This window comes from Phyllobates terribilis, unplaced genomic scaffold (genome assembly GCF_046119375.1).
Source record: "Phyllobates terribilis strain yellow unplaced genomic scaffold, ASM4611937v1 Scaffold_2__4_contigs__length_985480577, whole genome shotgun sequence".
Lineage (NCBI taxonomy): Eukaryota > Metazoa > Chordata > Amphibia > Anura > Dendrobatidae > Phyllobates > Phyllobates terribilis.
Window position 1 is genome coordinate 833,350,182 of NW_027362762.1, and position 18,738 is coordinate 833,368,919.

Sequence of the window (18,738 nt, forward strand, 5' to 3'; positions counted from 1 at the left end):
TGCTGCCGAGAACATTGGTAGCCTATGTGTCCTGCACGACCTGTTACACATCGTTCAGTGCTCATTTGGAGCATGCTCTGTCTGTGTAAACAGGTTATTAAACAAAGGCTGATCAGCAAACAAGCAGCTGGTCAGCGGTCGTTTAATGCCGCATATCGTCTAATGTGAAAGGACTTTTAGACTGGGGTACTAAAGTGGAATCTGACAGATGACTGAAAAATGGAAAGTCATCAGCTCCACGCCCGAAGAAACCACTAGGATAAAGAGGGATTAAATTGGCGAAAAACAAGTTTTTGGGGTTTTTTTTATACACCATTTCGGCATTGGCTGCATTTAGTTTCTTTTTTATATTGGGTCGGTTTCTGACACTTATAGTCTTCGTACAAAACAATGTCTAGACCAGCCGCAGATCTCCCAACACAAACTCGACAGCCTCTTATATTCATGATATGACGCTGTTGAGTTAGAAGGTAGAAACAGCGGAATATTAGAGTATATGAGATGTCTAACCATCTCTAAAAATCCCATAAAATGAATTTATATATGATAAAATATTCAAAGTAATTCTTGTGCAAAGAGTAAATGCTTGTGTACTGTTGCCGGGTACAATCAATTATTAGCCTGCTCAAGGCATGCATATAAAATAAAATCAATTATCAGCCCACTTGTATTCAAGAGGTTTCTAATTGAACAATTTGAGGTGTAATTACACATGTGACTGACAGACTGATAAACCCAGCAGCCCATACGTTCCACAGACCTGAGTGTTTCTATAGATTAATCCTGTTATGCCTGAATCTGAGCACTGTACATGGTGTCTGCTTAGGATATCCCTGCTTGGCTAGTCACCTGCTGCATCACTAATCACAGCAACTGAATTAAAAATTAATCTCCATCGCTCGAGCACTTACCGCATTTGCAGCACCTATAACAATAGGCAGATGATTACAAGAGGCAGAAAGCATGCTCTTAATTAATACAACTATTCTGTGTTTAGTGATATGAACTAAAAAAAAAAAAAAAGAGGACTTTAACAATCGTGCTAAATGCAGCATGGATATATAAATCAGTAAGAATGGTGGGAACTATGCTAAATATATCAAAACGGTGCACAGGCACAAAAAAATTGTTGCAACTCAGTAGGGCTTGTTAAATTTTCTTCCCTCACACCACCTTATGTCTTGAGTATACGTACACCAATAGGATTTGCCATAAAGGCAGATGTTTGTAATAAATATGACACATTTTACAACTTATAGCCGCATCCTTCTTTCTTCAAAAATACAGCCCCGATCAAAGCAATTTCCCCAGAAGTCTGGAGTAAATTGCTCTGAAAAGTCGCAAAATTTTTGAGCAACTCGGAGACAGGTTTAAAGGGAACATGTCACTTCCTTTCTACTATCTAACACTGCCCCCATTGTGTTGTTAGTGATGCAGTGTGCATCTCTAACATGCATTTTTCATTAAAATTGGCGCTATAATAATGTGTATAAAGCACTTTATACACTTATATCATACCTGCTCATTCAGTCATAGGGGTGTGGTTCATTGCATTTAGTCATGGTTTGCGCCGCCCACGCCATTTGAATTCTGGTGCCTGGTTTGCACTGATGTCCCCAGTATGCCGTGCTTGTGTGACGCCTGAATTCTCGAAAGAGCCCTTTTAGTCTTGAATTTACCCTGGGTGTTGGGGGACTCTGTGTCGGGCCCTGTGACGAAGAGATGGGATGTAGCCATGGCCCGGACCCGACCCGTGCTCAGGGCCGTCACATGAAAAGGCAGATGTTGTGGGCTCGTCCGGGTTGAGTGGCTTATTTTAATGACTACGCCACCTGTGGTGCCTGGTGATGGGTCACCAGCGCCGCTACAGTCCGCCGAGGCCTGGTGTTGTGGCGGCCAAAGTTCTCACTGCTCCCCACAGGTGGAGCAAGGCCTCAGGGCAGGCAAACAGGAAAGAGAGGGGGGGGTAGTAGTGCGGGGAGTACGGGCACCGCGTCGCATGGTATGGCGCGTAATGAACAGTCCGGAGGCCATAGGGGTGAACTTCCAAGGCTTTACTCACTCAGAGATATTAGCGGGAAGGCGACTCCCTGCTCCTCGCGGAGTCCTGCGGCCACCAGGGACGGGGGTCCGACTACCTCCAAGGAAGTCCAGCGTTCGGTAGCGTCCCTACACCAGAGTGTTCCTGCACTACAAACGTCACCCTTTCCAGTCTGTGCGTGTGTAGATAGGCCAGGTCCCCCTCTGAGCTCCTCTCAGGACTAGGGCACGGGTGGCAATTCCTCTCCATCCGATGCCCGGTGGGATCCTCAGGGCCTAACCGGGCTTTCCCGTCCAGGACATGGAGTGCAAGGTCGGGTGTCGGGGGCCGGTACCCCTCTTGCAGCCGGAATCCCTCTGAATAGATCAGGTAGGCGAGGACAGGTGGCGTACTCCGCTCCGTCTGCATCCTCCCCGGGACCCATTTGCTGGGGAGCTACACTCTAAAGCTCCCGGGCCTTCTTGATCCTGGTCCTCGGCCGGGTTGAGACATTCCTTGTCTGCAACCTACCTCTCGTCCCAAGGCCAGGGTACGAGGGCTGTGTCCCTTACCGGCGCAGGCCCACACAGGATCTGCGCTCCCAGAGGGAGATCACATTACACACAGTATATGACAGCACGGCGACAGCCGGCAGACTATCAGAGGCTAGACAAAGGACTAAAAAGGACCAAGATCAAAGATGGCTTTTTATTAAATATGAAATCTAAAGTGCAACTAACTTGTAAGTTCTCCACCCTCACCCACTAACTGGTTCCTACCACTTTGTGTTCCCCAGTCTCCCTGTAACCAGGGGAGCAGCACCTAGTGCATACTAGCTCCCTCTGGTGGAGAAGTGTGGTGTTGGATGCAAAAGGGTAGGTCACAACCATCACACTGGCCTTACCTCAGAGGAGGAACACTACACTCCATTAAAGAAGTGCAGCATCCCTGTGGCGGTCGAACCCTCAGGGGCGCCACACTTCCGTAATATGTCTTGGCCAGCCGCGCTGCCCCGGATTGACAGGTCTCTGCCTATACGTGCATGTAGAGGAAACCGAACGAATGGGAAACAGAACACACAATAGGGTAACACCCTCTTTTACCTCAATTTAAGTTTTATCAGTTATTATCAATTTCCTTTTTCACACCCTTTTTGTAATACACCTTTTTGTCAGCCCTCTACCATAATGTTATTTAATCTTACACATCTTTCTACGAATCTACTTGGTCTTCGTACTATGGTCCCTTTTTTTTCCCCCAAAAGTGTATTCTACATACCCAATTCCCTCCCCTACCCAATCCCTTCAATCCTCCTTCTGGGCGTTCCTACTTGAACTTGGCGTCCATTGCTACTTAAACGCCTTATTGTGTTCTACATGTTTGTTTTTTTACACTTCAAACAGACGCCAGTTCGGCATGGAAATGCATTGTGAATAAAAAACTTCATACTTCTACTGTTGAAGATTTCATTTATTCAGCAGTGCCGCCTTTTAACATCTTTTATCCTTTTGGATCCAATATCCCCTGAAGAACCTCTTCCGCCAGCCACAGGGCTAGCAAGCATACCTGGCTGAGATCATACAGCATTGCCTGATACATGCTGCCCGGGGATTGGGCTGCAAGTATCAACTGACAGGTTCACTTTAAAAGGAACCTATAAAACCTATATAATACAGGGTGAGAATCTCAACTAAAACACCTTAAATGCAGAGTTAATAAAGTAGGAAATGGCAGGTTCTCTTTCCTCCCTCTTGGCAATATCAGTTTATGACTATTATTTTTGGTGTTTGGATACATGCATTGTTGGTTTTTGATCTGCACTGTGCTAAATGTAATATTTATGTATTATTAATTTATTTTATTTTTTTTACTGCTTCACTATTGTGCTATTTTTTGTACCTTTATTAACTTGGCCTTTGAGGTGTTATAGTTGAGGACCTCACCCCGCATTTTACAGGCAACTGAAATGAGTTACCCGTTTTATCCACATAGGGAGGTTTGTTTCTGTGTGTCCTATTTTTTTTTTTTAAATACATTTGTTGTGATTTTTTTTATTATATTTGTGGGTATCACAGGTTTCTTTTTATGTGAATTTTCTTCTTTTGTATACATACTGCAGCATTCCTGGTCTATTGTAATAGTGATGCCCAACTCCAACTCTTTTTTTTTTTTTCCTCTCTTCTTGTTTCTTCGGCTGGGTGGAAGGTCAAGTCAAGTTTGTAAGGGGTTCTCCTTGTGGTGCGTGGGACTGTAACCAAATATATGTGAATTTGGTGCATCTTTCAGCTTCCTTGTGCCAGCGTCAGAAATTTACTCCATCCAGTCCTGGACTCTGGTCCATGACTGGATAACACTTCTTTTGTTATTTAGTGGATAACACTTCTTTTGTTATTTACACCATTATTGTGGTGTAAAATATGATGAATTTGTCAGGTTGCGATCGGTCACGTCCCTTCTTGCTAAGTATTATTGGTGGAGCTGGCATAAAAATACCTAAAGATTTTTATGCAAACTTGTTTGATTTCACGCCTAGGACACATGAACAAAAGTAGACAGCTTAAAAATGTATGAGGAATCAAAATAAAGTGTACAAGTATAACATATTAAATCTTTTTAGCCTAGAAAAATCCCTTGAACTGCCATGTTTTATATTCCCTATTGATTCCAAGATAATAAAAATTATACATAAAATCAGATTTAAACAAGAAAGACTGCAATGAGGTTTCCCATAGATGTAGCTCATTTAGCTGAACTAGCAAATTAGTTATGGTTCCTGTGCTGTGAAAGAGGTTCAGTATCTCTACAAACCCGACCACGTCACAGTGGGAGAATTTTATGGAAATTGTGTAAAACAATTAATTATTTTCCTGTCCTCTTTTGGTATAGGGTCTGCAGTAAAAAAAAAAAGCATCTAGAACGTCAATGGGATACGATGGTAACTGCTGCACTTTTTGATTGCACTAGGATGTATGTCTCGGTGTAGTAGATTCATGAGTAACTTTATAGTCTAGTAACATCGCACCTGGTATAGTTTGCATGATGATGTTGCATGTAATATTATGTAACACGGCGCACAGAACGATAATGTGACAAATGTACACATAGCGATACTATTACACATCCCTCACAAGTAAAATACTGTTATAAAATATTAACCAAATTCTTTCCTAGTGCAAGACGGTGAATACGGGGAAATGTGTGCCGCCCCAGCTACATGTGTGATGTGGTCAGGAGAGGGCGGAGGGGTGGGGGAGCAGCCGTCTGTAAGCTGTGGTGCCCCCATCAAGTCTCATCACACATTGACATTCAGTTTAATTTCTACCCTGCAAGGAATAGCTGTGGGACGCAGCGGGCAGGGAGCCAAATGGAGTAGACAAGCAGGAGAAGGAAGGAATCCGATGCCAGATGGATTATGTGGAGACCTCAGCCATGAAAGAAAAATAAGAAGTATCACGGGGGACTCTAACACATCAAATTCCTAGGAAAGAGGAGTAAATTGACCTAGATCAATAAGCAGGAACAAACATACTAGATGTAAAAGTAGGATACACACAAAAGGAAACGTAGCTACCTCTGATTCATAATACAGGAGTGCTCTGCCGTAGACTAATTATTAAGACGTTCTGTGGTTTCAAAGATTCTTATAGAAGCGGCAACATAGAGCTCATCTAGTGCGCTAGCGTCCGTCTAATAAATCTCAGTGAACTACTACTGTGGGGTAAAGGGGCTCTTAACTAGTGATAGTAATAGTTACATATAGACAAAATATAAGAACACCAATTCAGAAAATTGCCCGTAAATGTAAGTACCAGTATATAAGGAAATACTACATATTTGCATGTGATTAAGAGAAGTAGTTGATAATTAAAAAGGAGATCTTCACAATAGGGGTCTGTTCAGACATACAGGTTGGACCCTTTAATCAAGAATAGGCTTTTAACGCCACATAGGACAAAGAACACCAGCATACCATTCCACTACAGGACACACCACCCCGGACCATTGGATTACTACTCGGATGTCAACATGCCTAAGGAATGGTAAAATACTGAAATCATCACTATTTATATATAGTACACCATGTCTGCAAATTGAGATTCTGATTTGGCTTTTATCCGAAGTCATTTTGCAAGACTCGTAAAAGGGTTGATTGTAACTTGTAGGATTGCTGCTTATAATAGGTGGCGCTGTAGAGTTCAAGTCCTCTTCATCTCTGAAGAGGCACTTAGTATACACTACTTATAGGGAACCTGTCATTAGATTGATGCTGAATTACGGGCAACAAGAATAAGAGCTTGGCTGCACGATCTCAATCAAGTATGTACTTCTCTTAAATGCTGAAAATATTCAGAGAAAACATAGTTTAAAAAGCCATCCAGGGACCTGACTAGTCCAGCAGCTCGTCACCCAGCTCCAGTTGATTGACAGGACTCTCATGTGTGTACATAGGAAGAGAAATGTCAATCAACTGGATAGTTAAGAAGCTGTCCGTGGGCAGTGCCAAACTAATCAGGTCTTTCCCTATAGTCCTTGACTGGCTTTGTAACCCCTTTGTGACGGAGCCAATTTTGACCTTAAAGAGGCTGTCCACTACTATATAAAATGCCCCAGTGAATTAAAACTGTGGAGAGAAGTATTTTTGCAAATACCTTGCTTGTTCTTTATTGCCTGTGAGCGGCCCTATCACTGACCACTCACAGGCATCATGTGACCCCCGGCTGCAGCCGACTCTGGCATCCGCTGATGTGATGTCAAGTTCCGGGCGTGACCCAGTGACGCGCTCCCCCTTGACTGATGGGCTGTGGGCGAGGTTTCACCGCGCATCATAGCCCAGCATCCACTGCGCGCTTTCCCGTTCCTGCATTCATTGGGAAAACACGCGATTCCGCATTTTTCCAACAAAATTTACAAAACCATTTTTTCTAGGGACCACATCACATTTGAAGTGACTTTGAGGGGTCTATATGACAGAAAATACCCACAAGTTACACCATTCTAAAAATTGCACCCCTCGAGGTGCTCAAAACCACATTCAAGAAGTTTATTAACCCTTCACAGGAACTGAGAAGCAACGCGGAATGAAAAAATGAACATTTAACTTTTTTTCACAAAAATTTTACTTCAAACCCTTATTTTTTTTATTTTCACAAGGGTAACAAGAGAAAATGGACCACAAAATTTGTTGTGCAACTTCTCCTGAGTACACAGATACCCTATATGTGGGGGGTTGGGCGCATGGCAGAGCTCGGAAGGGAAAGAGCACAGTTTGACCTTTTGAACGCAAAATTGGCTGGAATCTAGAGCGGATGCCATGTCGAGTTTGGAACGCCCCCGATGTGCCTAAACAGTGGAAAACCCCCACAAGTGACCCCATTTTGGAAACTATAGCCCTTAAGGATTTTATCTGGGGGCATAGTGGCCATTTTGAACCCAAGATACGACACAGAATTTGATAACATGATGCGATCATATTGAAAAATATATTTTATTCACAAAAATCTTGCTTTAGCCCCAAATTTCTCACTTTTGCAAGAGGTAACACCAAAAAGTGGACCCCACAGTTTGTTAGCCACTTTCTTAGGAGCGTGGTGATATCCCACATGTAATCAAAAAGTTATGTTGGACAAATGGCAGGGCTCGGAGCGGAAGGAACAATATTTGAATTTTGGAAGACAAATTGGCTGAAATAGCTTGTGGACGACATGACACATTTGCAGAGCCCCTAAGGCGCCCAAACAGCAGAAATCCCCCCAAAATTACTCCATTTTGGAAACTACACCCCTCAAGGATTTTATTCAAGGGTATAGTGAGGATTTTTAAACCAAAGGTACGACACAGAATTTGATAACATTAGGTCGTCATATTGAATATGCCGTCATTAGTGTTGAGCGCTAGTGCTCGCTACTTGAGTTTGCAGCGGGTTAGGGTTGGGCTTAGGGTATGCGGCAAGTATCGTGAGTGCTCGAGTGAGATGCTCGAGTCTCTGCCCCACATGTTTTGTGATTGTTTGACACCCAAAAAAAACATTTGGGGATTGCCCGTGTGTGGCAGGCAATTACCGCATGTTTTTTGGTTGTCCAACAGCTGCAAAACATTCGAGGCAGAGACTTGAGCATCTCACACGAGCACCCGCGATACCCAGCTCATACCCAAACACCCGATGCAAACTCGAGTAGCGAGCACTTGCACTCAACACTAGTCTTCATACTCTCGTTTTTTTTTTTCTACATTTTTTACTGTTGAAAAAACCTTAGCCCAACCCTAACTGTAAAAAAATTAAAGAAATAAAAATCATATAATAAAAAAAAATAATAATTTGACTAAGGGGGTGACTAATTATTGGCTTTTGATCACTGTGATAGGGTCTATCACAATGATCAAAATGAACCAATAGGAAAAATATCTCCGTTGTTGCCGGGTGCCGGCCGCAGTTCTTGGTGGGCGCACGGCGTTCGCCATTTTTTTTCCGGGAAGATGACACGGAGGGCCGGATCAGGAGGGACCGGGGAATGGTGGAGGTACCAGGTGGGCTCAGGGGACATCATTTTCTTCTCCTCTGGCATTTATATCATGTCAGAAAAGAGAGAAATGTTTTTAAACAGCTGCCACAGTTTTTTTTATTTTGCGATCGCAGTTATTCAGTAAATAGCGGTGATCACGGAGCAGTAAATCCGGCAAGGATCATGTTCTCCAAGGTCTCAGCTACCCCTGGTAGTTGAGAGCCCGGAGGTTTTTGGTCTCTGAGGGGAACTACAGCCTTATTCCCATTTTAAAAAGGCAATAAGGATAAAAGGCCCCTTACCGGCCGCCGTTTTAATGTGCATCGGCGGTCGTTAAGGGGTTAAAGCAGGTTTTCTCATAAACTTTGTAGCCCTACAGAAACAGACATAACTGGCTACAATAAATCTAGTGTCAGGTTCCCTTTACAATTGTAAACATTGCCCTTCCACTGTGCACTTTTGGATTTTTGTGCATCTTATCTTTAAGCAGAACCGCTGCCGATGGAATTCTGCTGACAAATGTGTTTTTACTTCTGGTTGGATTATGTTTGATGGTCAGCTATCCGAAAAACTGCACCCTTGCAGTCTCCCACAATAAAAGTACTGCTATGTGAACCCAAATGATGATGAAGGCGCTTCATCGACTACTGGAAGTCTTTGACAAACATTTTTTAAGGCTATGTTCACAAAGAGCTTTTGTATGCTCTGTGTGTTTTTATTTAGAGTGGAAAAAGAAGCAACATTTAACATTTTTGGGACATTTCGTATTTAAAACAATGCTCCAAATTTTCCCACTGAATCAACTGAAGCATAAACAATGTCCCATGCACAAAAAAAACAAAACACACCACAGAATGCTCAATAAAAGTTGTTTTTTGGCCATGAATTTTTCAACTAATCCAGGTTAAAAAAAATATATATCTGTGTCGAACATACCCTTATATAGGTTAGTAGCTGAGTTGCAAAGTTCTAGGCTGAAATCACCATTCACCTTCAGAACCTGACATGCAATATTCAAATTACTCCTAGTTTCTTATTTATGTGGTCTTGTTCCTCCCAGTGATAGACATACTGATGTGAGCTCTGTGCGTCCAACATGCCACAGTCTCCACCAGTGATTTCCACTTCTCCAGTTCAGGAGGGATCTCTTTTGCCTTGTGCTGACAGATACAGATGTTGAAGACTGATTCTCCCTCCTCTACCCTTCTTCACATAGGATACAAAACTCAACAACCCGCCTTCAGACTATTCTGTATATACTTCTCTCCCTATTTATATTAAGTACAGTACAGCCTGTGAGATCTGCCCTCCCTGATGACTTGGATGCTTTTCCTTATCTCCACACCAGGGCTGTGGAGTCGGAGTCGTGGAGTCGAAGTAAGAGTCAGTGTCCATTTTGGTGGAGCAGGTATAAAATGGACCGACTCCCAACTCCTAAAATATATAAATAAATTGGGTACAGTAGTTCAATGCAGTTTGCGGCGAATATTTTTTCTTAAGAATTTGGGAAAGTTATGAACTGTCCTATAAATGTCTGTCCTATTCCTGATCTAAGGGTCTAGACTTTTAGCGGAGATGAATCTGTGCTACTGGAAATTTATCACTTAAACATGACCCATGTATGAGGGAGACGGAGTCAAGGAAATTAAGGATTCGGAGGTTTGGCTTAAGGACTCCACAGCCCTGATCCATACCCTGATATATTGTGTATGTTTTTCTTCACCTCCTTGCTACTATCTCTATCACTGGCAGAATTAAAGGGTAGATTAGAGAGCCCACACTGTGAACAAGCATAGAGGCAGTGAATAGATCTTGGTGGTTACATGAATGTCAGGATGCTGGGTCTTACTGGATCCAGCAGAGCCCTAGGGCTATGTGCACATTGAGTTTTAGGAGCAAACTCTCAAAATCCTCATCCAAGTCTCAACACTCCTCAGAAACATTGAGGTTTCTGCTCCAAAAACTCAACAGAAAAACTTTGGGCACATACCCCAAAAGGAAAAATTATTTTGAGAAATCTAGTTTTCCCCATTACTGAGAATATAGATTACAAAAAAGTGACTAAAATGCAAAAACAACCAATTAGAAAAAAATATATATGGTGTACCTATTCATTACAAAAATTGTGAAAAACATTGCTAAAGAAAGATTGGAAAAGTTATTTTTTTTGTTACTGTGCAAAAAATAAAGTGTGAACATTACAATGACCTTGTGTGGAGAAGTTTCAGGTCTCAAAGAAAAGATCAATGGGATCAGAATTGTTAATTGTGCAGTCAGTTATTTTTTGTTGACAGAGATTCATTAATTTATTCGCAAACACAGTGGATGTGGTGACACCGCACTCCTGACACCACAAATGGGATGAGACATGGGAGTCACATAAACCAGGCGCACAACCTGGATGATCCGCACATATGGCTGCTTGTGCTAAAGGGGAAAGCTGCCCCCTCCATGGCTGATTTCATTGCCTCGGCAAACGCAGCAAACTGTGATTTAGGAGGTTTGGAAGCCAAATGCTACATGTGACTCTGTACAGCAGGAGAGACTGCAGGATTATGGTAATGAGCGCACAGCTCTACGTGCGCCTCTCTGTCCGTATGCTCCAGAATAGTGCCGGGATCAATGGAAGCAGCACATACTATACAAGGAGGCGCAGCACATTGCCTACAGGGTGTATGCTTACAAACACCATCCTGATCAGATTTTCTGTTTCACCCCCCCAGAAGACTATTCATTGCAATGGTAGGTGGTTATCTCAATGAGGCTCACTGTATAGATATAATAGATGATAAATAATAGATAAATAATATATAGATAAATAAGATAGATGGATGATACATAAAATAGATGATAGATAGAGCAATTTAAAAGCGTTTCTCCCGGTGTCATAAGTTTGGTCTCAACTGAGCGATTTCCATTAAAAGGGTTTTCCAAGATTAAAAAACATTAGCAAAGGCTATTTTGATAAAACAGCAAAAGAACCTATACTAAACCATTAAATTGCTCACCGATCCAGTGCTCACTGGCCATCATTGTTTACATGGCTGCAGTGCTAATGAGATTTCTAGGTATATGTTTGCTGCAGCCAATCGTTTGCCTCAGTGGTCTGACGCTGTACACTGCTGAGGCCTGTGATTGGCTGCAGCAGTCAAGGGTAGGTGACATGTCATTGCTGCAGTCAAGTAAACAAAGACCAGCAAGAGCACAGGAGAAGCAGATATGACAAGGCCTACCTGTTGCCACTTTTTTTTTTATCTTGGAAAATGCATTTAAATTGAGCAGACCCGTTAGAATGATTACAGAAGGACCAGTGAACATTAAGTCAGGTCCCATTTTAAGTGCATTTAAAAATAATGAGGTCCCAGGCAGGCGGCCTTCTGAAATCCTGGATTCCCGTTAATTGCACAATTCATTTTGTAGCCTGCATGAACAGCATTGTACAACTAAGAAGCAGTTAAGGGATCATTATTATTTGCAGTTGAGACCACAATTTTACAATTCTTGTTTTTTGTTCCCCTAGCTAGGCTGAAATAAAAAATAAAGTTGTAAAAAACACAGAAGGTAAAAATTAAGCATCAAATACTAAAAAATATAGTTTTCAATATTTCTAGATTTGGGTTAAACAGTGAGAATACTGAAGTTGCACCTCCTGATAAAAAAAAGAAAGTTGTCATTGTCACAAAGGGTATTTATGTGGAGTCTCTCGAAGCAGCTGAACTATTTCTGCTTTTATTTTCCAGATATAGTGACGCTGCAGCCATTCACAATTCCCAAGTCCGCTCGTTACATTGCAATTGCTGCTCCAACCCACCCCCTTATTTTATTAAACTATCACATGCTGCCTGAATCCTAGGCAAAGATCCTGTAATCACATACACACACACACACACACGTGTGAAAAAGTGTTTGCCTCCTTCCTGGTTTCTTATTCTTTTGCATGTTTGTCACACTTAAATGTTTCAGATCACAAAACAAATTTAAATATTTGACAAAGATAACACAAGTAAACACAAAATGCAGTTTTTAAATGAAGGTCTTTATTATTAAGGGAACAAGAAATCCAAACCTACAGGGCCCTGTGTGAAAAAGTGATTGCATCCCACCCCGCCTTAAAACATAAATTAACTCTGGTTTATCACATTTTTTGGGAAGCTGAGTTCAGTTTCCTTAGCCACACTCAAGCCTGATTAATGCCACACCTATTCACTTAAATAGGACCTGCCTGACAAAGTGAAGTAGACAAAAAGATCCTCAAAAGTTAGACATCATGCTGCGATCCAAAGAAGTTCAGGAACAAATGAGAAACTAAGTAATTGAGATCTATCACTCTGGAAAAGGTTATAAAGCCATTTTTAAAGCTTTGGGACTCCAGCAAACCACAGTGAGAGCCATTATCCACAAATGACAAAAACATGGAACAGTGGTGAACCTTCCCAGGAATGGCCGGCCGACCAAAATTACCCCAACAGCGCAGAGTCGACTCAGTCAAGAGGTCACAAAAGATCCCACAACAACATCTAAAGAACTGCAGGCCTCACTTTCCTCAGTTAAGGTCAGCATTCATGACTCCATCATAAGAAAGAGACTGGGCAAAAATGGCATGCATGGCAGAGTTCCAAGACGAAAACCACTGCTGAGCAAAACGAACATAAAGGCTCGTCTCAGTTTTGCCAGAAAACATCTTGATGATCGCCAAGACTTTTGAGGGAATACTCTGTGGACTGACGAGACCAAAGTTAAACTTTTTGGAAGGTGTATGTCCCATTACATTTGGAGTAAAAGTCACATAGGATTTCAGAAATGGAACATCATACCAACAGAAAAATATGGTGGTGGTAGAGTGATAGTCTGGGGCTGTTTTGCTGCTTCAGGACCTGGAAGACTTACTGTGGTAAATGGAACCATGTATTCTGCAGCCTACCAAAAAATCATGAAGGAGAATGTCCGGCCATCTGTTCATGAAGCGCACTTGGGTTAGGCAGCAGGACAATGATCCAAAAGACACCAGCAAGTCCACCTCTGAATGGCTTAAGAAAAACAAAATTAAGACTTTGGAGTGGCCTAGTCAAAGTCCTGATCTTAATCTGATTGAGATGCTGCGGTATGACCTTAAAAAGGCGGCTCATGCTCGGAAACCCTCTAATGTGGCTGAATTACAACAATTTTGCAAAGACGAGTTGGCCAAAATTCCTCCAGAGCGTTGTAAAAGACTTATTGCCAGTTATCGCAAACCCTTGATTGCAGTTGTTGCTGCTAAGGGTGGCCCAACCAGTTATTAGGTTTAGGAGGCAATCACTTTTTCACACAGGGCCCAGTAGAATTGGATTTCTTTTTCCCTTAATAATAAAGACCTTCATTTAAAAACTGCATTTTGTGTTTACTTGCGTTATCTTTGTCTAATATTTGATTTTTTTTTGTGTTCTGAAACATTTAAGTGTGACAAACATGCAAAAGAATAAGAAATCAGGAAGGGGGCGAACACTTTTTCACACCACTGTATATACATAAAGGTTCATTCTGCCTCTCAGGTCTATGAATCTACTACGGGTTCAGTCTCCCTGCCCTTATCCATATGTATGTCACTTGACAAATGGTAAGGTTTTAATATTAGAGTTAGGACTGTCCCATAAGGGTTACCGTGACGTGGTGGGATGGCTTTTACATTATTTTGATCAAAATTATGTTAACTAAATACCCTTTATTATTTATCATTATTTTTTCACTGTGCGATTTATCCATTTACTTCCAGTTATTTGGGTATTTTGCTTGTTTTTTGTTTTATCTCTGTCTAGTGGCCTTGTGTGAATATGCATTTTCATTTTGCATGCACATCAATTTAAGTTTTAGTTCAGACTCCCAGATTTTTTTATTTTTTTTATACATAAATCCCACAAAACAAAGACGAAAAAGGTGTGTACATTCACGACTACCTCTCCACTCTTTTGCTACCTATATGCTGCAGCCACCTTGTCAGGTAGGATGGGTTAAAGGAAGAATATATGTGCATCAATGAGACAATCAAAGCAATTTCTATGGATATGACATAAATGTCTGAGATTGGAATAGGACACTACAAATTAGAGGGAATTTGTCAAGTTATTGCTATTTAAAGGGAATCTGTCACCCCCCCTGTGAGATATCAGACCACCACTATGGCCATACAGGTGATAGAAAAGTAAATTTATACTTACCTGTATGGCCCATAGCAGAGGTCTGATTCCAGAGAAATCTTCTTTTACAAAGTTTCTTCTCCAGAAACACCTCCTATCTGCTTATTATGCAGCTAAATCCCCGCCTCTGTGCTAAATTATCATCCCCCCCCCCTCCCTGGCACGTCTCCCTTGATGTGCATGAGCATAGCGCCGCTCCCAATACAAGGGCTGCGGAACAGTGCGGGCCAAGGAGAAACAAAGTGCGCTCCATGGAAGCGGCGCTTTGCGCATGAGCGGCAGGGGAGACAGCAGGGCACGTCAGAGGGCCCTGTGACGTGCCGGGGGGGGTCCTAACATCCGCATCCTCACCCATCACCTTTAATTAACAGTGTAGGGGGCTGAAACAGCAGTTTGGCTCCTATCCAATTGGAGTTGAGCTGCAGTTCTTGACAATGGCCATTACATATTGGATGGCGCTGTGCTGTTCAGATCCGTTCAATGGTTACATGCAGCTGCTCCAGAAGCTAAAATCAGTGTCAGACACCCTATTATCTGATACTGATGACCTATCCTAGTGCTATAATATCATTGGGGCAGACAATCAATTCTAGATTACAAATTGGAATTTACACACTGGAGGTGCATTTATAAACTGAAAAAAAATCTAAATTTCCAAAATTCTTTTTTTGGGTTTTTGTTTTTTTAAAGCAATGTCACAAAACAGCAAGTCTGGTACATGACAAGAAAATCTGACAACTATCAAAGCACATTAAAGCTTAATGTAGAAAAACAATCCAAATATTTGCATGCGGGCATATTCTGATCAAGCAAGCACATTGGTGCAGCTAAACAGCAATTAGAAGAGTTCCAGCAACAACTGTCGACTCCACAAAAGCAACAGAGATCTGCAGTTTCCTCTCAGGCAGCAGATGGTGAGCAAGAAGAAGCATCAGCAAGTGTAGACAGCACAGCAGGAAGGGACATGAATGAGAGATGCACTACATAGAGCAAATGAGCACAACAACGACATACGTTTTCTGAAATACTGGGAATTGGTGCGAAAACCCTAAAACTTACAACAACACTTGAATCCCCAGCAATGCTGATCTGATAAATAATGACCTATTGGTTAACAATTATTGAACGGAGCTTATCACCTCCAAAAAATGCTATTTACCTGCAAATATAGTGTTAACCTGCAAGTAAATAGCATTTAAATCATGTCTGCCAGGCTTTCTGGAGCAGCGGTTACAGGGAGAAAATGAAGTTTTATTCTCCCTGCAGCTGCTCGCTTTCAGTCATCGGGGCAGTGCAGGGAGCTATTATAGGCACTGCTCACTAGACATTGAGTGCTCTGCTGTGGAGAGGGTGTGCACTGCAGGCAGTCAATTAAAGGGGGGAGGGGGATGATTACAGTTTGCTAACTGTGCAGTGTCTGTAACCCCTCCCTGATGACTGGAAGGGAGCAGCTGCAGGGAGAATAAAACTTCATTTTCTCCCTGTAGCCACTGCTCCAGTAAGCCAACAAGGCATATATTACACACTATAAACCAGCACATTACCACTATATCTGCAGATAAATAGTGTTATTTTTGGAAGTGACCAGTCCTTTAAACATAAGATTATTCCAGTTTCCATTTAAGAACCATGTTACCTATGTCAATCCCGTGTCGGGCTGTTGTTTTGTCAGAACCATGGAAGTTGATCAGATCTTCCACCCAGTGAATATAGTTTAGCCTTAGTGGCACAGTGGGGATGAGCCTCTCTAGGGGTATGTCTATAGTCAAGCCAAAATCTTCCTTCAGTAGCGTACAGGTCAATGCACGGACAGCTTCAGGGTCTTTGAAGTTCAAGCTAGATAAAAAATAAATTAATAGCATAAGTTAAAAAAAAAAAAAAAAAAAAAAAAAAAAAGTGCTGTGAGCTGTACTTGGAGGTTTCAAAAAAGGGGGTTAAAACACAACTGGGATTATAAAAGCGATTGTCAAATACACAGGTACAGCCATTCTGTGCTGACAGAGTCCCTTTACACTGTGATGCTGATGAACTATCCTTATGATAAGTCATAAATATCAGATCAGCGTGGGTAAGACACCCAGCAGCCACGCCGATCAGGTGCTTTCAGCGCTGAAAGAATGTAAACAGTGTACAGGACCAGAACAGTCCGGGTACTGCAGCTTAGCTACTATTAAAATGAATCAGTGCGGAGCTACAGTACCCGGAAACGGTCACCACACAGTGTATGGAGGGGGTAACTGCTGGCCAGAGGAGGACAACCCTTCTGATTTGTATTTTCAAAACAAGTACACAAAGGCTAAGAGACTGCCGATGCCCGCGTGCCCTGGCTATCATAGCCCCCCCACAACACAATAATGTGATGCAGTTTGTACTGTAAAATTCGGGTAACAGACCCCAAACAGCACATCCTTTGAGTACAGAGGTACAGGATCCATGACAATGTACATTTTAACCCCCGCTACCTGATAGTTCTCTTCCAGCAGTCTCTAACGGTGTCGTTAGAAGACTAGATTGTGTATCATTGTACTAAAAAGGAAGAAAAGGAGCCCAGTGGTGCGCGCACTCTGTGTGAGAGGGGCAAGCTCGGATCTCCGGCTCCAGACAGTCTGTGGCCGCCGCTCACTGTACCTGGAAATGTAGCAAGTGAGCGGCTTCAGAGAGGAGTCGAAGATCAGAGCGTGGTCACACACACACACAGAAACTGTGAATGCACCGCCGGGCTGCTCCAGTGTCAGTGTGAAAGCACAGGTCTCATTCACACGTTCGTGATAAAATGGTATCAGTGTTTTGGATCAGTGTGTCACCAGTATAAGGTCCGTTTGTCCGTTTTTACAATCAGTGTTTTTCACTGCTGGATAAATATATTACAAAGCTTCTATCCTTCTCAATGTTAAATACGGAAAGCACATAAGTGGCATCCGTGTGCTGCACTTGTTTCTCACGGACCCATGGACTTGTATTGGCCCTTGTCACCCGTACTGCTGGAAAAAAAAAACATATGTCCGTGAGTTTTGCGCAGACGCACAGTCCGTGAAAAAACATGGGAAAAGCACCATAGATTATAATGGGTACCTGTTGTACCCGTGAAATAAAAAAAAAAAAAGATAGACCATGCATGTGCCACACAGATGTGTGAATGAGGCCTTAGAGAGTGCTCACGTTGACAGCCAGCGCTGTCAATCAAACACAGGGGCAACGCTAGATATGGTGCACCACTAAAATATATCTTACTGGTATGATTGTTATAGGGGGCAAGTTCCCTTTCTAAAATGTTTAAATAGCATAATTTGACGTTTGGGGGTGACAGACTCTTAGGTCTATCCAATAAAGGGGGTGGGATGCTGCACAGCCAAGCTGTTTGACTTGATTGATGTTCCTGATCATAAATGGGCAACATGACTCATGGCCTGGGGCAACTAAGGACATGTAGGGAATCTGTGAGAAGCACCATCAGGTCGTGGTTGTGCTGGGGTGTGTTGAAATCTAACAGGTTTTCTTAAAACGTATCAACCACTTACTTTCAGGGGATACGGCGGGTGCAGTGTGTGCATTTCACAATTACAGTGGGATCATTGAGTCTTTCATACCCTCTACAGGGACAATCACTGACAGGGGTAACATTCCAGTGTATGACAACAGACAGACATGGCAAGGAATGCACTCACCCAACTTTTCCTGACAGATTGACATTGACATGCTGTTTAAATTCCGGATACTTAGAAGCCAAGAACGCAAAGTCCGGAGGTTTATCCTTGTAGCGGTTCCTTGGGTGCATTGATTTAAAAAAGGCCATTCCTTATCTGAAGCGAAAGAAAAGAAAATACGATTACAGCGCCCCCTATATGTCCCATTACTGCTGAATATTTCACACTACACAGGGTGAGAACGTCCTCTGACACTTTTATATGGTTTCAATAGAGCTGTGCTTAGAAGAGTATGTCTCTTCACTGCCCACTTAAAAGGAGAACACCCAAAAGTATTAAATAGTGTGCCCCAATGCACGAGAGAGAGACACAGACAGACAGACAGACAGACAGAGAGAGACAGA

The 18,738-nt window shown here is 42.4% G+C and overlaps 1 protein-coding gene across 6 annotated transcripts in view; it reads right to left on the bottom strand.

Moving 5' to 3' along the window:
* The window catches only part of METTL16 (methyltransferase 16, RNA N6-adenosine), a 78,474-nt gene that overhangs the window by 58,302 nt on the left and 1,434 nt on the right, over positions 1-18,738 (bottom strand). For 3 of the 6 annotated variants that reach the window (XM_073667788.1, XM_073667790.1, XM_073667789.1), the window contains exons 2-3: positions 18,356-18,490; positions 16,327-16,526 (exon numbers count right to left, since the gene is read on the bottom strand). In XM_073667788.1, the coding sequence (XP_073523889.1) occupies positions 16,327-16,526; positions 18,356-18,483 (328 nt within the window). In that variant the 5' untranslated portion in view covers positions 18,484-18,490. The remainder of the gene's footprint in view (positions 1-16,326; positions 16,527-18,355; positions 18,491-18,738) is intronic. The other 3 variants (XM_073667791.1, XM_073667793.1, XM_073667792.1) reach the window with 1 other exon arrangement.